We start from the raw sequence: 26,922 nt of genomic DNA on the forward strand, positions 1-26,922 counted from the left end.
TGATGACCTGAACATAAGGGGCTGCTTGATATGGTGTTGTAGCCATAGGGCAGCATAAATAGGAAACTGGCCACTAGTGACTACTTTGGAACTATGGCCTGACAGACTGGGATGATTTTAGAAGAGCCTGACTACACAACTGTGTCTGTGCTCTTCATATCCGGCCTCTATTGTCTTTCTCTCACTATGGCTGAAAATATGAATATATACAAATAGAAAATTAGATGAATCATTTAGTATTCAGGCAAGCTACAAAGCCCTAAAGAAGTTTATATCCTGTAAAAACTGGCAGAGAAAAATGGGGGCCGTAAGTTAGTTTCAAAAAAAATTCTCTGAAGTCTCTAAAATTGTGATTTAATGCAATTTTTTCTTGTTCTGCCCACAAGCCAACCTGACAGTGGGAGTTAATCACTCCTTTTTCTGATACATTTGAATGTGGTCAGAGCCCAAGGGGATGAGGCCAAAGAGATCTGCACTGTCATTACCATCTGGGATTTCAATCCTCTTTTTTATTAAGGGAATACAGAGAAGTGGGGAAAGACTGGCAGAGGTGCTGTTTTCTATTTGGGGAAAGGGTCCATCTCCCTTTGGTCAGTTCTCTGCTCCATTTTCTCATCAGTGTCTCACAGCCTCTTGTTTCAGTGGCAAGCAGCTGTTTTGGATAGACTTGTTCCACTTAAACCAGAAAGGAATCCTGCCACTGCGGTTTGTCCTTCCTGGAACTCTTTCCAAGTTCAGGCAAACCTGAAGGGCTTTCTGCTGTTTTGTTCTGTGTAATGCATTGAACAGAGATAGCCTTGGATAATCCTCCTGTCATATTGTGGGAATCAGCAACAGAAAAAAGAGAGCTTCAAGTCAGTAATGATCCAACAAACACAAGCCTCGTTGTTCAACAGTTAAGTATAGAAACAGTTTCCTGATCTGGCTCCTTCCAATTCGGTTATGGGAGTTGTCATTCATCAGGCAGTCAGGCAACACAGCTGAGTTAGTGCAGCAACACATTGTACCTCCCTTTCCCCTGCCTCTATTGCTTAGTCTTCTGGTGAATTGGATCAAGGAGCTGCTAAATGCCATCAGGTGAGCCCCAGGAGGAGTAAGAGGGAAGGGAGGGGCTAGCGAACAGGCATTTGGGAGAGTAAAAGCTCTTCCTGTTGCAGGCAGGGAATTAGATTAGTTTAAGTGCTTATGTGTCTGTATGTATTCTTGGGCTCTTAGATGGGAAATGGACTGCTCTGACATGGTAAGAACATTTTCTGTTCTCCTGTGTTGGTAATGAAGTTGTGAATTCAAAAGTGGGTTATTTTGTAAAGTTTTCCTATGTCTTTGGTCAGGGTGGGCTCAGAACTATGTTAATCATAACATATATAGTCCCATAGTAAAGAAAAGGAAAGACAAAGAAGTAGTTCACAATTTGCTAAGTTGGCTGCTTTAGGAGTGTTCATTCATTTCTTGAATGCAGTAGAGAGGAAGGTCACCCCTTCTGATGTGACTTTGTTCTGCTTCTATCTGTCCTGAAGGATTATCAGCAGATTTCCCCTTTACAGGACAATTGAAAGCGAGATTATGATAAGTAGAACTGATGGAATCCTATCTATCTTTTGCAGCACTGAAGGCGTGTGGTGTGAAGAGGTGTACGTTACTCTGAGGTTGTGCAAAATTGTGCTGAAGTTGTTACAGGAATCATTTGATTGCAGTAACCCTGGGGTTAACCAAGATCTCTGCCTGCCCCACAGTAAAGTGCAAATGTGTGCCCTGTTTCTAACTCTCTAATTACACTTCTGCTCTCCCTGCTTCCCTCCCAGTGCCTGTGGTCTCCTTCCAATAGTTTTGTGTCCAAGCAAAGTACTTCCAAACAACATCTGGAATCACCTGGAATGTTACCGAGCATTTGAAAAACACATGGTCCCTCACTGTGCCCTTGAAATGTGCAGTTAGAGGGTTTAGCTGTATGTTCTTGTATGTAGCTGAATGAAACCTCCCTGTAGTGATGTCCCTTCTTCCATGTTCTTGTGACTATTCACTTCTCCTAATAAAGCAGTAACACTGGATTCCACCAGGACAAGGGTCCCTGTGCAGCATTTTCTATTCTCTTTAACTAATATTCCCATCTGTGGTGAGATGCAGTTATTCTTGGGCTTTACTCACTTTTATTTTCAGGGTTTTTTGTAGTTTGAGGTCCATCTTTCAGAAATATAAATAATAGGGGATCCCTGTCCATGCAGCTCCTTGGAGCCATGCTGTGTAGGAGCAAGGAGATGAGAGTAATCTTTCAGGACGTAGAAGAAAGGTAGAATGAAGAGAATTGACTTCTCTTGCTGCCACTATGACTCAGTAAATGACTTTTTTTTCTTTTTTTCTTTTCTTACTTGTTTTCTTTTTTAAATACTCGTAGAGGAGAGATCCTACTTTCCATTGAACTGTTAATAATGACTCATTCTAGGATAAATCTTTTCATGCTCCAATTTGAGTGAAATGTTTAACATTGTCTTTGCTTCTGCTTAGACCTATGATCTTGCAAGGTGCTTATGATAGCTGTTTTGTAAACTCCTCACCAAATAGGGAAAGTGTGGGTTATGTGTTGTGGGGTTGGGTTGTTAGTTATTCGTTTGGTTTTCTCCTTAAGAGTGTGAGGGCTGTATAAGTCTCCGGTAAGGAAGTAGTGCAAGCAGAAACAATTGTTTCTGATGACAATAAAATAACCAGTAAGGAGTCTGAAATCCATAAATAGGACACTACACAATAGAAATTAGATAATGGGAGGCTAGGGTGTACAAAATACTGAAACTGGAGAGCTCATTGTGTTTTGTAACAACAGCACATGTTTCATGCTCTGTCTTGGTTATATTATCCTGGAGATCCGAGAGTGGCTGACGTGCTTCAGACTTTTTTTTCAAGACCTAAGCATTCTATGGGGAAAATACTGTTTTTTCATGCTTCCAGGGTAATTTCTAGTTCCTGGTAGGCAGCAGTTCTCTCAGTGCAGTACAGTGAAGTTGCTCTTCTAAAAAGGTTTGGTTTTCATGTGATGTGAATAGTTGGTGCTATTGCACCCTGTTGAAACCACAGCGACAGACTCCTTAAATAGCAAAATGGAAATTTGCTGAAGTTCATTATTGGAAACACTTCCATGGAAAAGCCACTTCTCAAAAAGTAGCCTAGATGTGTTGTCAGTTCCTGTTGTGTTTCCTTACAGGCCACATTTTTTTCCATTTTCACTGCTTTAACCTTGGCTGCAGAGCTAACTAAAAGGACAACTTGCTGTAAAACGTTCTGTGTAGGATGAGTGGCATGAAGGTAGACACAGAAACATTTGGTGCAAATTTAAAATGTGATCAGCTGAAGATTTTTTTCAAAGGAGGTATCAGACTTGTCCTGGTCTCCTGATTCAAGTTAAGAGGCTTGCTGTAAGCTACTCCATCTACAGACGCAGACCTTTAAAACACAAGCCTTAAAGTTTTTCTGCATGAAATAGTGAAATCTTCCCTTCTATGTTCTTGACTAACTTCTGAACTATGATATTGGTAGCTGTATTATGTGGTATTTTCTGAGGAATTGCTCTGTGGCTTTAAGGATCTCAGTAAACCTCTGAGAGGTAAGAATAAAGACTTTTCCAAGTCTAGTTTTATGATGTTGACTGTCTCTGGGCCTGTATCCTTGTGTTTCATGCCCTCTTTCTGCAGTGGAAAAATTGATGTAGCTGGTCTATTTTAATAAGGAAATGGACTTGAAATCATCTGATGGGTGTGCTGTTGAGGTAACACAGGAGAAAACAAAGAGCCCTTTTAAACACCCTTCCTGTCCAATTGTGAGTCCTTTCAAAAGTCCTAGAAAACTGTATCCAGACATAGTGTTAATTTCAAGTGGCTAAAGGTTGGCTACTGTGATACACTGGCTGCAGGCAGAGTGTGAAGGTTGAGTGTCCTCTCCAAGAGCAGCCCTGCCTCTTAGTATGCTCCTTATGATGGTGTGTGTAGGGTAAGCTTGCTAGGTACACCTTCTAATTTAGGTTTTTCTTTTGTGCAATGTTAGAGCTTTGGATTTCTGTCTGCATGATTATACGTTACCTCAATGTTTGCTTGGCCTGTGATACACAACTATCACTTAACTTCCCAGCTTTCACAAGATTTACCGAGGTTTGTCTTTTGATGTAAGGTCTCTATTTAATTCTTCTCAGATTTCAAAGGCATTGTCCCACTTCAAAGATCTCTTTTGAACCTACATGATATTGTGGGTTATACTTATTGCTTCTTTTAATTATATTCCACCTGTGAGGGTTTTGGGGCATGTCTTTGCTACTACAGCGAGTCCCAGAGCCTTCTTATGTAGGGATTAGCGTTTCTCTGTAATGTAACTTTAGAGTCAGTAATATTTTATGAGGGAAAATACAGTTGTATCTGAATCCTATGGGAAAAGACCCACTACTTTAGTCACATTAGCTTTCAGTTCTCAGCACTGTTCATTTGGAAAAAAAGGTGTCAAAATCTAAACATGTATTTGCCAGAAATAGGCACACTTGTAACTTCTCCATGTATGTGTATGGATTATGGGAGAAGTTAATGGCTGTTTCAAAGTGTCCTGCATTTGAGTGTCCCTTTTTCTCTCATCTGAAGTTGTCCACATGCTAATTTACCCAGGCTTCTCTCCCAAAAATCTTTTTTGCTACAATCATTGGTCCATCTTCAGCAGTTGTGGTGAGCTTTAATTTGTCTCTGTGTGCAGCCATGGCATCTCTCCCTGTCAGACCTCTCAAAGGGAACTGCCCACCTCTGTAGTGTTTAGTTTTCTCCTCGGCATTTGCCACTTCCCATTTGTTCTAATATCTGAAAAGTTATAATATTTTGAGAAGAGGTGTAGGGGAAAAAAAACAACTTCAAATCATAACGTGATGGAGTTGTGATAAATATTTTATGGGAGGCATATGTACTTTCTCTGTGTATTTCATAAAGATGATTGTGATCAATTATTTTCAAAACCTTTAAAAGAACCCTGCACTTTTATTGTAGTATTCTGTATCTTGAGAGTGAAGTTTTATGCTTGTTCTGTGTAAGTGTCAGCAAGCCCTACAGGGTTATGGAATATTGTGCTGAAAGGGAATACATCCATTGTAATCAGCCCTGGTTACTACAGTGCATTGCTATCCTTTGAAACCAATATTAGTATAAATTGATAGTGGTATAAAGGAGACTACTCTCTAGCCCCATTAGTTTTAACTTTGAGGAAGGTAATCAAAATGACGTGCAATACTGAAATCTTAGTTTCATTATATATGATTTCAAATAAAGATCTGCAAAATCGCTGCTTGATTTGTTTGAATGTTTGTGGATTGTTCTCACCTGGCATCTATTAGTGTCACTTAAGAATTCCCAAACTGTCCTTTATAACCACCACTATATTTTAACTTGTTTTTTCCTTCTCACCTTTCTCAAGCCTACACACTGTACTGTAACACTGTAAAAGGTGCAAAAATTTACATAACAGAGTGGCAAGTGTATTCGTCCTTCTAGAACATACTCTACTGCAGCACAAATACCTTGTAGTGTAGAAATTGCCATAGTAACTACTCATTTCTTATTGATTAGATAGATAAAAATTCTCATAATATACAAGAAGTGTAACTTGCTGGCATATGGCTTCAGGCTACCCCTGTGGCAAATCTTACTTATGCATTCTCTCCTTTTTCTGCATGTAAGAGGTTTTTTTTAATTAATTAGTATTCCTTGGATTAGACCACAAAATAATCTTTTCTTTTCTGCCACAATGAAGCTTAAATTTCAAGTTAGACTTAATATGCAGCTCATAAGGCAGAATATTAACTTGTATTGGTTTGTTACGGGATTAGAACAACTAGATTTCACCTCAATGTGAAATCTGGAAGGAGAAGGAAAGAAGAAAGAGTTCTCTTCCCTCACTCAGGGAGAAGGCTAACCACTTCAGGGCTGACCTCTAATGAGTAAAAGACAGTATTCTAGTTTGGCAGTTGTGATAAATATCTTTGGAAGGTGCTTTTTGAACGTTCTGATTGGTTGCCTGAGAAAATGAGTCCTGTTTTTATGTTTCTCTTGTAATACTATAGGTGTAGTGCTGATCTTCAGCAGTGGCACTGTGAGTGCTGACTGAGGCAGGATTAGGGCTGCAGTGAGTTATAGTGTCTGACAGCTGTCTTGGTTCATGGACTACCATTGCTGAACATACTATTGTCTCTTGCAATCCTGAAAGATGCTCCAACAAGGCCTCTACCAAGTTTGTTGTGAAAGACAAGCTTTTTTGTGAATTCTATCAGGAGACTGTAATTGTGAAGCACTTAGATGGGATGTCAGGTAAAATTAAGCCCAACACATTCTTCAAATGTGAAGCATCAGTTTATTCAGAATAATATCAAATGAAGGAACAGCAACACTCAACCAGTTTTTTACACTGTAGATCTATTCTAACACTATTCTGGAGTCTTTTGAGGGGCAAGGGTGTTAGTTTTGATTATACCCATTCTGTACGATTATTTCAGGATACTATTAGTTAGAAGTATAGGAGACTGAAGATTTTAGAGCAACTTTTAGTTCAGCTCTTCCAAGCCACTATTACAGAAGATGCTCATGCAGACCTGCTTTACTTGGCTTGGAGGCCTTTCCCACCACCCAGAGTTAGAAATTCTGGGTTAGGGCATCACTTTTATGTTGTACCACCCTTCAATTCGTTGTCTTTACCTACAGCTGGACAGTCTTGTTTCAAACTTTGTGTGACTTCATGATAGTTTGAAAGAGATATTATTAATCCATAGGGCTACAGGAAATGATGCTGTTTTTTCAATAAGCTAGTCCTTCACAGACAGACTACCCAGGAAAAGATTCTTCTCCCTCTAGTAGGCTACAAACAAATGGAGGAAACTCTTTGGCAGCTGTAGATAGCTTTCATCTTCAACAGGAAGAGGTAGGCTTGGCTCTTCTTTATCTTTGGCCTGAATTCTTGTGTGCTTTTGTAAAGATTTTCACAGGCAGCAGTGGGAAGTGCAGTGTTTAGCATCTTTTGTCTGAGATCTTTTAGCATCTGTGTGCTGAGATCTGGAAGGTGGGCCCAGAAAACAGGCAGAAATGTGGTTGAGGAAAGAAGGGCAGTATGAGTGGATGAGGTAAGGATTTGGGTTGACGAATGAAGTTTTTTACAGTTACTTTGCTTTTATTCCTACCCCTTTATCCACCCTTAAGGGAAAAGACCTGACCCAAGTGAGCCCAAATTAGGGAAAGTTTGCACAGAGCATTTTAGGGTCACCTTCAAGACAGACTTGGGATAGCTGGAATTCCTGTCCTAGCAGCTTGCTGGAGATCACTGGAGTAGAATTGACTGTCAAGAACTCTTCCTGTGCTGGCACTAAAGGACCAGGGAGGGTTTTCAGAACACAGCTCACATGTGGTTCTCTCATTCATGAGTATTTATTCCCTTAGGGGTCCGTACTGCTGTATGTCTCTGCTTGTGCAATGAACAATCTTGAGCAAACATCTTTGCTACTTCTGCCACTGTGACCCATTTTTATTGCCTCACCATTACAGATTAGGAATAGTCTGTTTTCTTTCTTCTCACAAGGAAGGAAAGACTTCCTTCCTCATAGAACAGTGTGAAAAAAGTGGAGAACCGAATCCCCAGATAAAGGACCAAGGACTCTCCAACCTGCTGATTTCAAGACTTGCCTATTTTCTGTTGACACAGAACCAGAGAAACAGCCTTATGCAGTTTTAGATGCTGGTGTTCTGTTCTGATGCTCTTCTAAAAATCTTTATTTTTGAGGGGAAAGTAATAATTGAGTACATTTCATTCAACTGAGGAAATCTGCATGGAAACAATATATTCCAAGGTACTTAAAACAAATTTTTAAAAAAATCACTGTTTAGAGCTCTGAGTTTCAAGACATTTGTAACATTTAGGTATTTTTGTAAGTGTTTTAGAGACATCTGCAGAATGTTCTTATGAGCAATCTTGCAGATCGTAACAGAAATAAAAGCTGTATGTATTGGGCATTGCCAGGTGTGTGTGGATATCTAAATGCATGTACATATTTGTGTGTGTAAAATGCCTCCTGTATGCAGATGTTAAACACATCCTCTGTGGGATTGCACTGTGCATACTTGGAGGCAAAGGTTCTGCATAAAGAACAACGTATCCAGAAGTGAATGGAATTAACTGCAGTTGCTGTAGGTTTTCGAAGCAGTGGCTGCAGTCAGAATCTGGCCTAAGTAATTAACTTAAGAAGCATGGAAAGGAAAAGCAGCATGTGGAAGATATAATTAATGGGAACATATAACAGTCAGCTCTCACATAATAAATTGGCAGCTATGCCTGAGGTAACTGCCTTTTATTTGCAAAGTGCAGTTGGAATTTTTTAAAAGTAATTGCACATTTTCTTCCATTTCCACATGGTCACAGAGAACATCGTACAGTACAAATACCAACAGGAATGCAATAAAATCATCGCTGTTGTTTGTTGTTTTTCCCGCTCAGGGCTATGAGCTTATTTGAGCCAATGTCCAGAGGAAAGGAGGAACACATTTTAGCTCAGGAAAAACAAGTAGTAAAACATTTTAGTGAGGTTTAATATGGAATAATCTAAAAGGACAAGGCAGGAACAACCAGAATAAATAACAGTAAATGGTCAGATATCTATTTGTAGAACAGATTTAGTAATGTAATTCTTCTGACTCAAATGTGAATAATTGTTAAGATAAATGTTCTGAAATTCTTGCATTTTGAAGGCTTGAATTTTCCCCATCTGAAAGTTTACTGCAGCTTTTCCTGCACAGCAAATGTGACATCCTTGGGTGCACCACAGATGCTGGCAGATCTTTAAGGGAACTCATTCTACCACTTGCCTAGTGCAGAGTTCTGGAAGGCAGTGGGATGGCACAGTGGCTCTCAAACAGCCAGCTGCAAAATGCACTGCTGCATCCTCCTGCTCAGAACATTTGCAAGGGTGAGGAGGGCTTGCAGCTGGGGTTTGCTGCTTGGCCCAAAACATGCGAGCTACTAGACTTCATAATTGCCATTCCCAGGCTTCTCAGTGAAGTAGAGGGAACTGCATGTCATTCCTGCTGCTCCCTGGCATGTGTGATTCCCCTCTGCACAGAGGTTGGGAGGTAGTAGTCTACTCACCACTGAAGTGCTTTGTCAGTTTGGGTTTTCTTTTGGTTTTAAGCAATCTGATTGCCATCACTGCAATACTGGGGAGGAAAGTCCAAATCATATTGTAAGCAGGAAGGAGGATTTTGTCTGAGTGAATGGGAATGGGATCTAGTAGTAACCACCTGACACTGGAGCGAGTTCTTCTTACCATAAATCTGATTAGAAGCTTTACTGCTGTAAAATTGAACAGACTGAAGACCAGGAAATAGAGTTCTCTGTAAAATATTCCTGCTGTAACCAGTCTCTCTACTGCTGACCCCAGGGGATCTTGCATTTGCTGCAGGCTGAGCCTAGTAGGCAGTTTGTTGCTGAACTAAGCCTTTAAATAGACAGCAAGTTTAAAAAAGAACATCCTGCAATTTTTGTGCTGATGAATTTAGAATGATGTTCTAGCAAGCTCAGTACACTTCAAATTAATTAGCAGTGATCCTTTTAACAGGATAATTACTATATCAGCAAGTGGTAAACTCAAAATGAATATGAGTAGTCCCAGCTTGCATCCATAAGGAAGAGCTGTGTTGTGGTTCTACCAACTGATTCTAAATTCATCCCAGTGTGAAAGGTTTTAGACAGCACAGCTCATCATCAGAAATGTCACATTTTACCTCTAGACTTGAATTAAAATCCTTAATGAAGTTGTATTCCACTCTCCATATGTCTACATCACAATACCATGGCAAATAATGATAAGCTTTTTTAAATTTCTGGTGGAAAAAGGCCTAAAATAAGAAGAGGAGGAGGTATTGCACATTATTACTATTGTATGAATGGTAGAAAGGGCTATGAAGTACATGAGACTTCCTTCTTTATGGCTATGCATTTTCTTCTTTCCTAATGGAAGAGTCTGATCCTGCATAAAACAGTAAGAAAAACTCACAAGCATAAACAAATACTCACATCTTTGGGGTTTGGAAGTTTTAAATAGGTTCACCTTTAAAGAATAAATGTCATTGCTTCTCCGGCTGTAGATAAATAAGTGTATGACTGCTGCAGTGGTGGCAGAAACACTTTTTATTCATTCTTGAAAACAGATTCTGGCTTTAGATGGCTGAGGCTTTAGAAAACAGTTTTTAATTGGGTATTTTTCATAAGGGAAATTACCTTAATTAGGTCACTTTATATGCTTTTCTGCTCTCTTTCAGAATGGATGCAGAAATTTGTGAGAATTCACACCTGTGTGAGAATTTAATTTTTAGGTGGACTTTCAAAAATCACTTCTCTTACTTTTAGCCTCTATAAACCAAGTCCAGCAAAGTCAATGGCCTTACACTGATCTCAAGTGTGCACTTGAGAGAAATTGGGACATATGTAGTTCATTCCAAATGTGAAAAGTGTAAATTAATTAGTAGCCATGTCTTAAAAATGGGTCTTGACACTCACCAGGCCAGGCAATCTCTCAAGTTATTTCAGGGGACCTTGTGGTGCTTTATGAAATGTGAAGTGGGTGCCTGAATCCTTTTGCTTAGATTGTCTTGTCAAACTTGAGCAGCAGTGCCATCTTCTTTCTAGTGAGATTGTATGCCTGGGTCTGGCCACTTCTAAAAAAATCATATAAAATGGAGATATTTTAAAAACTTGTCTCACCTGTAAGAACAGTGAAATCAAGAGGGAAAAAAAGTATTTACAAATATTTTGGTGAGGTTTTGTGCGTGTGTGTTCTAACTGTGCGTGTGTTCTAACTGGTAGAAATAGAAAGGCAAGCAACTCTGTAGAAAATGCCTCTAGCAAATGCAGCTGTCTCCTAATGATCCATAAGGCTGCTTTTGGTTTTCTTTTAAGGTTTAGGTTACTCAGACCATGCATATTTTAAGTGTCTTTCATATGCAGTTTCATGGTGTTGCATAGTTCTTAACTAAATCCAGCCAAGGATGAGGTAACATCTGAAGAAGGTTTTCTTAAATTTATGGAATGAACAATGTTCAGATGTCACAGTAACAGCAGACATTTGTCATCCCTCTTCACTTGCACAGTTGTTGCTGCTGAAGTTGCTCCCATACACAGTGAACATATTGTTCGTCACACTGGAGTTATAGCCCAACCATTCAAGTAGAGCTAAATGCTTTTGTACTTCCCATATGGATAGGCTTGTCTGTCTATCTGAATACATGCAAGTACATAGGTTAGCACAGTGCCACCAATGGTAATAACCAATTTTGTTAGTGCACCCAGCCTTTCTTGGTACAACCTTTCTACTACAAACTACGCCTACAAAATCCTGTGGATAATAATAATATGGAACTAGTCAAACCCCACAATATAAATGGATTAAAAAGGAAGTCCCACTCCTGTGAATTTGCTTGAGAAATTTCCCCTACAATTTAGAAGAAATTAATGTTCTCATGGTGGAAGAGGTGACTTAAGAACTCAAGGTGTGTTTGATCATAGAAACAGGCAAAGCCCTTCTGAAGAAGCTGTGGGAAATGGAACTTCTTTCAAGTCAGTAACTGCTCAGTGATCTTCTGACGGAGCTTGGGATTCCTCTTTTGGAGGAAAAGCAACCAGCTCTTTCAATTCGTTGTCGTGGTGACTGGCAGCATGAGCACGAGCCTCGTAAGGCTCACATGGGCAGCAACAGACCTCTCCTTTCCTGCTCTTCTGCAGGATGGTGGCACGGAAGTCGAACATTATCACTGCCAAACGATACAACTGTAGAGTCACAACCAAGACATTCTTAGCTGTAAAAAATACCAGCATCTGATTGAATATTCTGAAGTGGCCCATGAGGATTGAACGCACAATGAAGAAGGGCCCATCCTGTATGAAAAGGCTGACCCAGATGTTCCACAGTTCCGCGCTGTACCTGCACAGCAGCAGGCTGGGGATCCGCCTGGATGATGCACTTGGTTTGCAGCCAATATGCTGTACTAGAAGCAAAACAGTTAGGTTAAAACAACTTTGTGAAGCAAAGCCAGGGTTGGTTTAAAGGGCACTTATAAGACAGGGTACCCTGGATTATAAATGCATTCAACTGTGAACTGTGCAACATACAGCATATCCGTTTTCTGGGATTTGTTTCGGCAAAACACTCAGCTCACGTGAGGCACTTATGTGGTCCAGCAAACAGGACCAAAAACCACTTCCCCTTTTCTATCCCACAAAGATACCGGTATTTATACACTTCTAAAGCAAGAAACAGAAATAGATCACCTAATCTTTCTTCACAACTTTCCCAGACATTTCTTTGGTAAATCAACATGCTGATACATCATTCATGTATCTTTAAGAAAAAAACTACTGTGCTGAATAGGAGCAGCCTGAGCTGTTACACTTCAGCTTGTTCTGGGCTGTCTAAGACCTTGCTTTTAAAGATTCACCAGATAACCATTGCCTTTTTCATGTGTCACAGAATGAGTAAGTCCTGTTAGTGCAGAGCAGTATTGAGCACTGTGTGGTTTCTGCTTGCCATGCAAGACTTGAGCCACAGTTACTTAGTTTTCTGGGTATCAATTGCACACAACTGCTGGAACGTGCATACATGGGTTCCCCTTGGCTATAAAGGTGGTGGTGGGCTCAAATGCTCTCTGTGTTGTGGTGCCTAGAGAAGGACCATTGGGAGGGTTTGTATGGGGTCATTTTGGCTGTCTCTTACAAAAATGCGCGTAGCTTAAATAACTAACCTGTCTCTTGGACAGTGAGATTTCATTAGTTTAAAAAACATCACTACTTGTGATGCAGTAACAACTACCAAACATTTCAGCTTGCCAAAAGAATTCTATTGTTTGAGTCATTGCTGGGGAGGGGGAAAACTAGTTGAGACTCAAATGGAAAATGAACTGTAGAATGTAGAAATTTGCTGAATCCATTAGGCAAGGCTTCAGCAGCAGCTAATTTTTTAATATGTTTTTGTGCTATTGCTGTTTAATAGTCCTAACTGCATTGCTGTAGTCTAATCATAAGTGCCTAAAAATTTCTTTTACGTCATCTTGGATGCATGAGTAAACACTCTGATGCTTGAATAATAAGTACTATCTGTGCAACTGTATAGAAGTGCCTAAAATAAGCCATACCCATAATAATTTCAGAGAAAAGTGTGTTCAATAACTTAATTTCTAACTGGTAAATGTAATTAAACAAGCAGAAAAGCAACAACCAGAGGGGAAAAAAATGCACAGATTGTTTAAGTGCTGTTTGAATTTATCTGGATGGTGGTGATGTGTATGGGATGTTTTTTGGTTGGTTGAGGTTTTTTTTAAACCTGAGTGCTGTGCATCTGTAACAGAATGTATTTTACCATAACAAGAATTTCAGCTGTGATAAATCTGAAATGTGATTGCATCAGATTTTTCAGGAGGTGAGCTGCTGAGCTGAAATGCTGAAATATTTTCATAACTTTACTGTTGAAAACGAAGCCTAGTGCTGTCCATGAAGCAAAGGCTAGTGAATAAAATAATAATAAAAAATGGTCAGGAATTTTTAACTTATTATTTTAGTCATAGTGTCAACCTAGTAACTAATTTTGTGTAAGATGCTAGTGAGGATAAGCATCTTTGGGCTGCTATACCTGTGTTGCAAACTTCTAGTGACTGGAGAACAAAATGGTTGGAACAAATGAGGACTCAGACAGCTTTCATTGTTCTTCTTGGTCATTGCAAAGCCCGTTCTGCCCAGGGACAAACACCGCCCTGAGCTGACTGAATAATTGGGCCTTTTAGATTAAGGTAAGGGTGTACAGTCCCAACGTCATATGGTCCTTTAGGTTTCCTGTGAATAGGCAATTTCTCCTGGGATAATGTCCCCAGTGCTTTTGGCTGTGCTGTTCTCTGTGGTTAATAATTGCCTGCCTCTCCACAGGGTCTAGAAACCTACCCACATTGAAGACATAATATAGTAGACCAGATCTAACTTGAGAGCTCACATGGTGAAGTTTAAGGCAGCAACAGGCAACTGGAGCAATACAATATTACAATGCTTTTTCTTCTTTTTTCTTAAAGTAGAGAGTTCTATCGGGGAGATCAGAGGTTACCCAGAAACAAGCGTTTCCTTAAAAGAAACCATAATGGGCTTTCTTCAAAAGCTGTCGTTGTCATATAAATTGCTCTCTGCCAGAAGTCCTCGGTATAGCCTGTAGTGTGTGCACAGCCACAAGATGTGCCAGCGAAAACTTAAGAGCGTTTTTTCCCTTTTCTTGTCTACGTGCAAGTACTAACCTGCAAGATCAAGTGGAAACTGTAGCATACTCCAGGTCCATACAGCAAGAATTGCATTTATGAGAGCATAATTCTTCCTATGGGAGGGGGAAAAAAGTGATAACAATAAAGATGCGGTTTCCTTATGTGATAACAAAAATGTTTCCTGTTGTGTTTGGAATGTCATTTAGAGTGGTTGAATGAAAGAGTGATTTATTAATGCATGCTCTTGAGATTAAAGACTAAGGAAAACAGAGGCACCTCTTAGTATGGAATTTTTGCTGTTCAGGCTGCATGTTGCAGCTGTGTAATTACACTAAATATCTGATGCTAACATTATAATGAAAAGCATATGGAAATAGACTCTGTGGCTCAAAGAAGAGATATCTTTACACTTGCAGTGATTACATTCCTTACATTCCTTGGAAGCCTTAAGCTTCTCTCCCAAGTGGGAGGGACCTCTTTTCCTGCTCTAAAAACTTTGCTTTGATATTAATAAAAATAAAATAGTATTTTTTTGGGAGGATGAACCTCTTCTGTGACTCTTTTCCTTTATGATGGATGTTCACAGCTCATCTCTCAGCACTGTGAGGGGGAGATGAGCTTACTTTCTCTGGGAGAGGTCACAACAGTTAAAAATTCATACCAGACTGTCACTCCCTTTCTCCTTATCTTTGAACACTTTGTCATTCTATCATGAAGAAAGCACATGTGAGATAACCAAAGAAGCAACTTGGATAATGAATCACTAAAGCAAACTCTAGTTGCTTCTTTGCCAGTTTAAACCAATTCGTTAACCTGAAGGAGGCTTACTATGTATCCAGTGTTTCAGCTCCTGTAGCCAAAAGAACTGATGCTGCATGGCAGTTCTGCTACTTGTTTGGCTCTTTGAACCTTTTATTGTGATGGATCTGACATGCTTTCTCTGCTGGCAACAGAGAAGAGCTTGTAGGACTAATAAAGCTTGTAGAACTTAAGCCTTTCACAAAGGTAAAGGCAAGAGTAGGAAAACAGAGCCTTTGAATGTAGCCTTCTGTTTTCTATGGGAAATACAGTTCACCAGTCTGAACACTGCACATTACACAAGCATCTTGCACCATGCAAGTTATTTAAATCAGCAAAAAGTCCTTACCGAACATCCTCAATGTCCAAGGTTTCACTGGCAAATTCAAGTATATCTGCTGCTGTTCCCACAAACATGAGAAGCAGCTGAGACAATTGATCCCGTGTGATTTCGACTCCAATGGGGAGAAGCCATCTCCCAACTACTAGTAGCAGTAGAAAAGTCTGGTGGAGGGCCAGTGTCCATACAGTCTCACAGATTGTAGAGAGCTGATTGACAAAGACTTTAGCCTGTTTAAAAGACAACAATGGCATACTATAACTTCAGCAGACTGACACTATAAGTACCTTCAGAGACTATTTGTCCTTGAGCCTGCTTTTTGTTCTGTTTCATATTGTATGAGAGCAAATCATTTCTATCTGGCAGGCCTAATTTGAAAAAGGCATGTTAATACAGACTTTGGATAATGAATAGCAAGTCTTTCTCTGTGTACTACTCCTCCCGTTCTCATTTTTCAGCTGAGCATTATCCTTTGCAGGATCATCACGCTGACATTTTCTAAGTTCAGTTACTGAGATCTGGAAGAGAGTTGTGGAAGAGTCTCCTCTTTACACAGATACTTGTCTTGGCAACAATAGTTAGTATGCAGCATTTTCACAATGTGCTTTTCTGAAATTAGATATATATATATTTAGTTTTACTCACTCTGCAAGAAGCTTTTCTCTCTAATTGCTCTAATTATCGTAAGATCTCCACTAGGAATAGGAAAAGTGTCCCACCGTCTGAATGATGTGGTGATCCGTTCCCTCATTTCCATGACTGCTGTCTCTGGATTGATTGAAGTCTTGGTTGCTGACATTCACCTGAACTGCCCCAGGCTCATTACCACAGTACTGTTGTGAACAAAAACATGACACATGCATAAACATCCCACACAGGGAGCAGGTGTGCTCTGTGGCTGAGTGTGTCCTGTTTTGCCGAACTGTAGAGGATTCATTTGTGAAACACCGTTGCTGTTTACAAAGGTGCTCACTCTGAATGTAATTCCCCTCTTGTTCAGAAAAGAGAAATTCCTTTTGTGAGGGCAAGAGTGATGTGTGTTGGTAGGTCCCTGAGGAAGTGTAGGGTTGTACTGCAGAAGAGGATGTAAATTCAAAGGCTGATGCAGTGGGTGACATCTCTGTGCTGCCAAGTCTGCACTCTTTGAATGTGATCTGCTTGCAGCTCTCCTGAACAGGCCACTGGGTTCCTACATGGGCTCTCTTTTGCTAAAACAATCAAATAAGGTAAAAATTGGTCATGGTCAGTCTGATGTGTTATGTTCATGGTCAGGCTCTATATTCAAACTTGTTCTCAAAATATCTGCTCCTATTCTCTACTATCCAGAAAAAGTTTTCAGAAAATGCCATTGTTTCATTTTTCTGTGTGATTTCCCTCAAGTCTGAAATCGAGTTGGGGTAGGATATTTGGGTTGTATTCTATGCCATTTCTGTCCCTGCTGTGCCTTATTTTGTAAGGAAATTCATAAGTGTGTGAGGTGAAATACAGGAATATTTAAGAAAAATGGACCTTTATTGTTGCCTACCCCCACAGAGTAGAAAAAAGTACTGGGTACTTTCTCCAAGTACCCAGTGCCCTGGGAAACTAAATGTTGGCTAAAACATACTGTTATTCCAACTGCAGTATACCAGTGGCAGGGCTATGTTGCATCTGCAGCACTGCCCTGCCCTTCTACCTTCACACCCAAGGCTGGCCCAGGAGCAACTGGGGGGTTATGGTTCCAAAATCTGTCTTCATAACAACCCCTTAACATCTCTCTTCATTGTAATAAAAGGAGGGTAATTAGATAATCAAACCATGCTGGTATTAGAGACTTTTATCCTGTCCTATTTGTGCCAGAGAACAGCAGATGATTTGCATTTCTCCATTGGGCCCCCCACCATTTTATTGCACGGGGAGTGATTTTCTGCAACAATTGGAATGTGTTTGAGTGCATACTGAGTAGCTGTGTTCAGCATAATGCCTGCAAATACAAGGGCAACGTTTCCCAGCAAATTTCAGATTCTACTTCGATACTTCACTTGGCCTCTGATAATGTTGCTCAGTATCTGAATAAATGCTGCCTCTTGCCTGACCTTGTGGTAGATAAACTTCTTGTGACTTGAAAAATCTAGAAAAAAATGTCAGTGCTCGTTGCTTTTATAATTGGTGGTAAAGACTCCTAAGATGAATGCTTATCTTATTTGGACAGTGGGTGTGAGAGTGTTGAAAGACTGACACACAGATGTGGGGGAAGATGATATTTCCATTTGGAAGAGGGAAGTCTAAAGCTCTGGCCATGGAAACAGTGAGATGGAGGGGCTGGTACTCTGCTTGGCTACAGCCTTGCAGGGCTAATCTCCCTGGGTTTGCCCTTCAGCCACAGGAGAGAGACAAAACATCTTGTGCAGAGGATATTTTTGGAAATCAAATTTAACTAGTACTCTGGAGAGACATTTATATCTGTTGCCTATAGAAAAAGCCTAAAATCTATGGAGACCAACCCGAAGTCAACCTTTCTGGATTACCTGCACAGGCAGTGTGACACAGTTGGCCGAGGAGGCCATGACCTAAAAATATTGCATAACTGTCCTAACCACCCCAGAATATTAAGTGAATATCAACAAGTAGCCTGGGTAGGGCAAAGGGATTGCCAACTCATGGAGGAGGAGGAAGGCTGACTCCAACAGCCTTTGTTTTGTCATCGTCTGCATTTGAACTAACCCTTGCCTGGTCTGGCACAGTAGGAGGATAAGAGCCATGAACCTGTATCAAACTTCACATCCAAGTTTGGAGATTTTTTTTGATTGGTGTTTTAAAACCCTGTTGCTCAGGGATGAATTTGCTGAACTTGAGGCAGAACTCACGTAGGGCAGCCTACTTGCCACACTTGCTGTATGTGCAAGGACAGTGGAAATCCCTTTCCAAACTCTGTGCCAACATCCAGTAAGTCAGACAGGCGACTGAAGGACAGGACCGAAACAGGAGCCTGCAGCAGTTACAGTGTGTGGGTAGCAAGGTGTGTGAGTGCTGCTCTGAGCATGTGGTGTGGCTCTCCCTGGGCCACCAGCAAGCACATCCAATTATGGATCATCTCAGGGCTGATCCACATGCCCTCCATACCGGCAGAGGAGCTGCAGGGGTTAGGAGCTCGCACTGCTGGGAGGACGTGGAGGAAAGCATGCCACGGCTTACAGGGGGCTTGCAAGGAACCTCTTTTTATCTTATTCTAGTGGCACAAAGGGGCAGGAAATATCTCTAAGAAAATTAATTTGTGTTATTGGTGTCTGTCACTTTTGTGAGTATTTCCAGCTGAGAAGTGGGTTTCCATTTCAGTGCAAGGCTCCATGAACTTGGACTGAATGGCACTCCCAGGGCCAGTCCATAGCTCTTCTCAACTGTTTGCAGGTAGGAAATGGAAAATTGCATCTGCAAAAGCCAGTTGTTTAAGTAGGCTCCTTTTTTTTTTCATTTAAGTATGTTCATGTCTTGTTTCAGTTTGTTCCTCTCTGAATATTTATTAAGTAGTGATTGTGAAGTGATTCACTTGAAAGTTTGGAGAAGAGCCTTTATTTTCAACATGTATATGCATGTAAATAGGACTGGTGATGCCAGGCATATTTACCTAGCAAGTTATGGATGTGCAGTGACTTAATGGGAACGTGTCGTGGTTTGAATCTTGGTTTCCCCCAGAGGCTAAAAAAAGGTGGTAGACCCCAAGGGGTGGAAACCCCTGGAAGTTTTGGAGTTCTGTCCAATGGGCGCTCCTGCGAAAATGTAAACATATCACAAACTCACCGGAAGAGATGAGTGGTAGTTGGGTTGTTGAGGAGAGGTGGCCATGTTGTGAGCCATGAGGAAGGGGCTCTGAGCCCCTTGGGCCCTCTGGGGCCCCCCAGCCCCTGGCTGGGGGCTGCGGGGACCTGGAACAGCATAAAGCTGGGCTAGATGCCTGTAGTTATGCCGGGAGATGTTTTCTCCATGGGCGCAGAGCAGCAGCCGGGACTGACCAGAGAAACGGTGGCAGAGAGCCAGGAGAGATAACACCTGAACTAGAGGAGCAGCAGAAGCAACATGCAGCACCAGAGAAAGAACTCCTGGAAGGAGAGCCAGGAGAAAAGAGAGCCAGCAGCCTGAGAGACAGAGTTCTGGGGGTAAGACTGTACCAGATCCCCTAAAACTCCTTTGAGACCTCCTGGAAGGAGGAGTAGACGGACTCCTATTTTAGAGGAGCCTTGGAGTATGCAGCACCAGAGAGAGAGAGGAGCTGAGAAGCTCAAAAGACGTCCCGGAGCTGGACCGGGACGGCCAGAGGAATGCGGGGGGAGTTGACCTTGGCTCCCCCCCTTGCACTGCTGCCACGGTGGCAGCCTGAGAGCAGGGCACAGAGGCCCTGCAAGGACCTGAGTCTCCTAGAGATACCAGACCGTCACGAAGACCCCCCTGTGTCTTCGTGATATGACGTGGTGAAACGACCTTGTCTGGGGTTACGAAGCCCACGGAAGACCCCTCGGTTGGAGGCGATGGGGCCGAGAGAGGTTGGATACCTCCCTCGTGAGTGCTGGCAGAAAGCCAACCATAGTTGCTGCATGCATGTGAAGAAGACAGACTGCTGCCTCAGAAGATGCTGCTGTTCAGAGACTGGAAGGGATCTGTCCTTCTTTCCCTCCTGGACTTTTATTTGGAGGGGAGAAGAGATCTGGTCCACTGTAAATACATATGTTATGGTAGAGATAGTTTGTGATCGTGTGTATAAGGTGATATGGTATTTATTTGTACAGTCATTGTAATATATTCCCTTTCCCCCACTTTGAGTCCGGTGTGTTTTGTCTGGAAAAGCCCATCTCACATTAGGTTGAGATGTGGGAGGGGGAATAGAGCTGGGGATTGGATTTTGGTGCTATCTCAAACCATGACAGAACGTGACAAGGAAAAACTCGATACTGTGTTTCACAGGCATTTGATAAACATTTTACCTTTTTAATACTAGAGTCCAGTCACTCCTAGGTATTGAGACTGTATCTAGCTAAATAAAAATGCCTTTTTTTTTTCCTGTGCAAAGATAGAACAGGAGGAAGTTATACCCATTTTGTATAAATTCTAGCTCTGTTTACTTTCTCTTTCTTCTGAGATGAAGCTTACACACCTCTGATTTACAAAACATCTAATCAAAACAGAAATGCTGTTGCATGACATGGCGACATCTCAGTGTATGGCCTGCAGAGAGCTCACTGCCAGTGCATGGGGGACATCTGGAACACCAAACTAATTCAGGCAATTTCTGTTTGCATGATATTTACAATCCATTATTCCCAAATAAAACGGAGGTTAGCTAAAACTCTTCACACTGGGTCCAGCATTGGGATGGTAAAATTGGCACTTGAGGGTACTCAACCATGACATTTAACCTGTTAATGTGCATGGAGGCTGTGCAGGCTGAGGATGTTTTGGAAGAGCCTAGCCCTTCCCTGGAGCAGGCCCTCTGCCAAGGAACAGGTACCCTGCTTGCTGTCTGTGATTTGCTGCAAACAGTGTGGCCATCACTATGGCAACACGTGTGATGTCAGAAATTCAAAGCACTCCTGACTGCTTCATTTTGCTCATACAGGAAAGCTGAAATGTAAAACAGGGAGAAATGATTGCTTAAGCTATTTTCCAAATTGAGGAATATAATGGGTATGGGAGGAAAGAAATAGTGAAAGATGTAAGATCACTTCGAGGAGATCATTATGCTATAATTTTAGCTGGTAAGAGAATCCCACCTCAGAATGAGGGAATGGACAGTAATATTCACTATTTCCTCAAAATATTCAATTTAAGGTGGTTAAAAATTATTACAAGGTTTACAAGTATCTGCCTTATTACTGACTGGAAGCCTACACTGACTCCAGCACTGGTAGTCGGGTAAGCCCTGCAAAAGGTGGTCGGTTATTGCTTTCTGTGGCAGTGATACACCTGGCATTTGAAAAGGTAACAGGGGTATTTCTTTCTCTGAGATACTGTACATTATTAAGAAAGAATGTTTGGGGATTTTAATGGATTAAATGGTTTTAATTTTCTTGACACTCTATTTTGCAGACAGCAATGTCTTCTCTCAGTACAGTTCAATTTACTTTATCATCTCTCTCAAACATGTATTTCATTCCCGAATATGTTACCACAAAGCAGTAATTTCTATGCAGTCAGTATTTCACTGTTGATATATGAATGGTATTACTTATGTCCAGTTCTGCAGTACACAGAGAGGCAGAATTGCCTCTGTCTTAGGGAGGGGGGCTGCCTATTAACACCTGCTTTAAATAACAACACCAACACAAGCAGCTGATCTTTCCTGGTAAAGATTCAACACAAGATCAAAGTTCTACTGCCTTAAAGACCACAAACTGTTTTCGTGGTGAATAAATTAAAAGTGTTGATCTAGCATAATTACACATTCTGTTAGTATTTAAATAAGGAAAGTCCCAGGAATACTTTGTATTGAGAGTAGGCCTAATCAGGGTGCTGTGTTTGAGGTTAATTGATAGGAGGGCTTTTCGCCTTCTGGAGGTATTGTTTTTGAATCTGTTAGATTGTGTGTTTCCAGAACTCTCTATCCTATCTCTCCAGATATAAACTAAACTGTTAACTTGATATACTTCCCCTTTAATTCACAGTAGCAGTATATCAATAAGAACAAAGTATGCCATGTTCTAACATCATTTTGGGAAATAAACTGCTGCCTTTGACTACAGAATTAGCCTGTTTCTTGGACCAGGTTTAACTATGACAAATGTTCTCAATATCCACCTTACCTGTCTGTGACTGTTTAAGGAGATTTGGGAAAACAAGAAGACAATAAATTCCTGCTGCTGTATTTAGAAAAAGCCTCAGGCATTTTCAGTGTAAACACAATTTTGAATATTTGATTATGTTTCTGTGGGCTCTAACAATGTTTCAAAGGAGAAAATGAGGCACTAGGTCTTCTTAGTCTAATTTATGTATTTTCTTCTGTTACTTTTTTTTTATTGTTTCAATCAGAACCTTTACTGCTGTGGATATAAGGCCTTGCATATGTGCAAATGCTGGGATAGACAAAATCTCCTTTTCACTACATGGAAGTGCTATAGGGACTTGAAAGCAGCCTGCATGAGGAGATGGTTCACTCAATGGGAGCTGCTGGGCTAAGTGACTGTTCTGGCCCTAAATGCCTAAATGACCCCAGAACAATTGCCTTTAAAAGTGTTACTGTGTGTTTTAGTCCTGAATTGGAATCCAGACACCCCCCTCCTAGATTACTGTGCAGCACAAAGAAAGAAAGGATATAAACACTGACAGACAAATTACTGGCTGTGGTAACAACCAGTGAGTGTTCTCCTAGGTTGCAGCAAATATGAGGTAACCTGAGTATAAGACCCCTTTCACTGACACTTGTCTCAGTTTTTACTTTTTTGGAGTTGTGTTATCTGCTTTTAAGTGCTGTGAAACTCATACTTTATTTTACAAAGGCCTCCAAAGCAATGAAATTCTTTCATCATATTGAGCAAGATTCATGTTGGTAACCTGGGGGTGAAAGGCTGTGTTTTTCAAACTTCTAGTCCTCAGTTCCCCAGATAAATACAAATAAATGGTCTCATTTTTAGCTAGGAATGAGGCTCATTATCTGATAATTAGGAAGTGCACAGTAGTCATAGTATAGCTGGCTTGGGAGACCCACCAATATGAAATAGAGAACTGGAACAAGACTTGGCAGACTTCTGTCTGTATGCCCAAATCCAACCCATCAAATAATGCGTCGATTTCAAACTAGTTCATCTTGTCTCATAATAAATACCTGAGTCCCATGATGAATTTCTAGCAACCATAGTGATGGTACTGTGCAAATCAAATATAAAAATATTGCTGGTGAAAACCTGTGAAGGAAAAGAAAAGATATTTTGGTATTGTAACACATCATAAATACCATATATCCAAACATTATCTGCACTGAAAAGTTATCTTGTGCCTCTACCATATGAGATATTAAGAAATAGGGTAACTGCAAATAAGAATTGCTATTTTTGCTGGATTACTTATGCTGTGTCAGTACTATAAATCACAGGTTTATTTGTACATGCATCTAGGATCATATATGGAAGTTTATTTAAAATCTCTTTTTAAGAACTAACCAAAGGCAATTTGCTGTTTGGATTTCCAGCACAGCACTCTCTGTACTTAAAAAGCCTCTAGCTAACATACTCTTTCTGATTTCATGAAGAGTGAATTAATGCATTGAGTCGTTTTACTGAGTGATGCTGGGATAAAGGTTGTGGGTCAGAATCCTGTGCATTGACACAGGAAATGTAGAAATAGCATCAGTTTGCCTATAACAAGTATTTCTTCAGTAGTAAGTCTTTCAGTGCAGGCTGTGCACTGAAAATGGGTCTATGAAAATGGGTCTTGGCCTTGTTTCCCCATTTGTACTGGCAGTTGTATAATTCTTCAGGATTTCTGTCTCTAGTTCTTTCCTTGCCAGTCTTCTGTATCACTTGGGATGATGAAACTTTATTATCTTCAGCTTCTTTAGCTGGGTTTATGCAGAAGTCATGGAGAGGTTTTATGACTCCCTCTGCAAGTACTGATTCTTGTGAGAGTTGATGTTCTCTTATAAAACAGATGACATTTGTTTGGGGTGGGGTTTTTTTGGCAATTCCTATCCTTTTGGAGTAGGAATGAGGTGTGATGCCACTAATGTTCCATCTAACTCTGCTCTCCAATGAGTGAGCATTGCTGCAACACTGCTGAGATGCTCAGCTGCCTTTGTATCACTTATATGTGCGGCCCAGGACAGGGCAGTGTAGTCAAACTCAGGACATTTGCTTGGTTTCTTCTATCCTACCACTGGCACATTCTGCAGTGAATCTAAATTGCTTATAAGTATGCAACTACAGCAACACTTCGGTCAAATGCTGTTGCATTTATTGTTTGTTCCTATATTGAATGTACCTTTATTTTGATAATCATGACTTTTCCAGTGGGGAGATTAGATATTGAGAAAAGAAAAAAACCCTGCTGCTCAGGGAAATGACTGGGTTGCTGAGCTGCTCTAAAATGTTTCAAACAATCCCCTGTAACATAGTCTGGGTTTAGGTTTTCATAGTGGTTTTGTTTTCTTTTTCAAGGTTGGAAGTGTTGTTTGTTTTGACAGTGGGGTTTTTTGTTGTTAACTCTTTAAAAAAATAAAAAAAGTTATGATTCTGTGGGTTTTTAGCATGGTTATTTTGGGAGAGAACACACCTCTCATTTGAATGGAAGAACTAACATATTTTACAGTGTTTCCTGTAGGACTTGAGCACATGAAAAATCTGTCCAGCTGGCAGGTTAGCAGTACTGAGCTAATGATACCAGATCAGGCCAGGAGACTTCAGGGGCTTTAACCCTGCCTTTCTGTCAGAAGAGGCAATCTAGAGGACATGTTACATGGCCAGGCTCACAAGAATACTTTTTCTCCACATGTGCCATTTAATGTTTTATGCTGGTGTAATAAGGAACAGTTCTCTGTCAGTAATGAACAGAGACAATATGAGGCTCTAGGAGGCAGGAGCCTTGCAGCACAGTCTGCCCCTTGCTTGGATTGGTGACTGTCTGTAGAGGTGTTTCTATAAATGCTTCTGGTAATTCCTGTTCTAAATGTGTTTTCCACTGGAGTAGAAAATTACCCTGATACAAATAGATACTGATCATTTGTCTACAGTTCTTACCTATAAATGTCTTTACTGTGCTGTTTTAGGCGCTGGACCACATCCACTTTCAAAATTTCCTTCTAACTAAACGTAGCCCAGTCTTTTAGCACATGTATTAATCTAACATGGATCTGCTTTCAGAATCTTTTTTTCTTTGGATTTTCCAAAAGCTGCCATAGCAAGTGTTCCTTCATGAAGACTCTGTTGCTGCCTCTTTTCCCAAGTGAATTGGGTCTACTCAATCTGCCTGTCTCATAACTGCATCTGGGGCTGTGCTGTTGTTAAATTTTCCAGTGTCCCAGACATTATCGCTGCTTTTACTACATTCAAATTTAGGGCATGGAGCACTTGTGTGAATTGTCACACAACACTGCTTCTGTTATGATGAGTTTCACATGTTGCAACGGGCAGGAATTTAAGAACATGGAAATACTCTGGGGCTCTGGATTTGTCTCAGGGCCTGCCTGCAGTTTGAGTTTTTTAACAATAAAAGGTCCTAGTGAAATCTTGACAATTATTTACATGACCGCTTCCTTTTCACAGGGCACTTGTTTTGGCTGCCTGAGCACTGATGAGCTGTAGATGACAGCAGCAATTCTTTAGATGCACGTAAAAACCCATGTGCTTGGGCAAGCTCTGCGATGACTAACTTTTTTGTTCATTTCTAGGGCAGCATTTCAGGCATGAAAGTTCCCCTCTGGAAGAGCCTCTCAAATCCAAATATTTAAGCCACTGCTGCTGTATCAGAAGAGTGGTTGCCGCTCATCTTTTATTTGTCACTGAGTTTAGGTTCATGCACTAGCATGGTGTTAGCACTCTTGGAAGGAGGAGGGAATGGGAATACAGTCCTTAGGGAAGGAGGTGCAAACCAGGGCACGACAGGACAGAGTATGAGATGCAGGGAATCCCTGTGGGTGCCCCAGCATCCCTCTGCAGCGTGCAGCCCCGACAGGCAGTGGCTCAGGAGGTGCCCCTAGCGTCCCCAGCCCACAGCTTCACAGCATCCACCTCTTGCCTGCAGCTACATTCCCACACTCTTCGCTGCTAGTATGGATACACGCACAATTATACAGAGTGGCTCCCGAGTAGTCTGCTGCAGAACTGCCCCTCCTGAAAGCCCTCTGTTTGGCAATGGACTGGCCGAACTCTACCAGTTTTCCATCCCCGCCGCCCAGGAGCAGCCGGGGAGCAAACGCGACCCCTGAACGCCGGGGCCAGGGAAGCCCCTGCTCTCGGGGGCAGCGTCCCATCTCCAGCAAAGTACATGCAAAGAAGCAAAAGGGGCTCCGCCGGGATATGCTCACCATTTGTAGCCTCTGCCTTGCTTAAACTTGAGGGTGAGCCCTGTCTCCAGGCACAGGAGAAGATTGAGCAGTGCCAGCAGCCAGTACTTGGGTTCTTTCTTCACGGCAGTCACTCTCCAGACCCCGATGAGAGAGTGCAGCACGAAGAGCAGGCGAGTCACCAGGGCACTGAGCAGCACCATCAGCTCCATCCCGGAGCAGCCCCCTCCCTTCGCCCCGCACTGCGGGGGCCCGGCGCCTTTAGGAGCCCTGGGAAGTTACCTTGGGAGTCACCGGGAAGCCCGCGCCCCGCAGGCACACAGATCTCTTCTCTTCCATCTCCACAAAGGGGCCCATTATAACAAAAAAGAAACAGCATCGCCCCTCCTCCAGACTTCCTGAAAACTTTTTAAAGGGAAAAAAAAAAAGGCACTCTTCCATGTTGCCGTGGTTTGCAGGCTCGAAACAGCCCTGGCCGCCCCAAGGCAGGGGTGGGGGAGGGTTGCGTCTGTCCCCTCTATCATCGGTTCGGGGACACAGCAGAGGGA

At 41.5% G+C, this 26,922-nt stretch overlaps 2 protein-coding genes across 4 annotated transcripts in view; one reads left to right on the plus strand and one right to left on the minus strand.

Annotated features, from left to right (window-relative positions):
* CABCOCO1 (ciliary associated calcium binding coiled-coil 1) overlaps positions 1-26,922 on the plus strand; it is a 228,659-nt gene that overhangs the window by 93,682 nt on the left and 108,055 nt on the right. The window lies entirely within an intron of this gene.
* Positions 6,432-26,738, minus strand: TMEM26 (transmembrane protein 26). The gene is made up of 6 exons (XM_051800226.1): positions 26,396-26,738; positions 23,204-23,282; positions 16,134-16,247; positions 15,424-15,644; positions 14,313-14,389; positions 6,432-12,029 (listed from the first exon to the last, which is right to left on the minus strand). The coding sequence occupies exons 1-6, from the start codon at positions 26,584-26,586 to the stop codon at positions 11,614-11,616; spliced, it is 1,098 nt and encodes a 365-aa protein (XP_051656186.1). The 5' UTR covers positions 26,587-26,738; the 3' UTR covers positions 6,432-11,613.

Source organism: Manacus candei, unplaced genomic scaffold (assembly GCF_025592945.1).
Source record: "Manacus candei isolate 608988 ecotype Guabito, Panama unplaced genomic scaffold, ASM2559294v1 h1tg000050l, whole genome shotgun sequence".
Lineage (NCBI taxonomy): Eukaryota > Metazoa > Chordata > Aves > Passeriformes > Pipridae > Manacus > Manacus candei.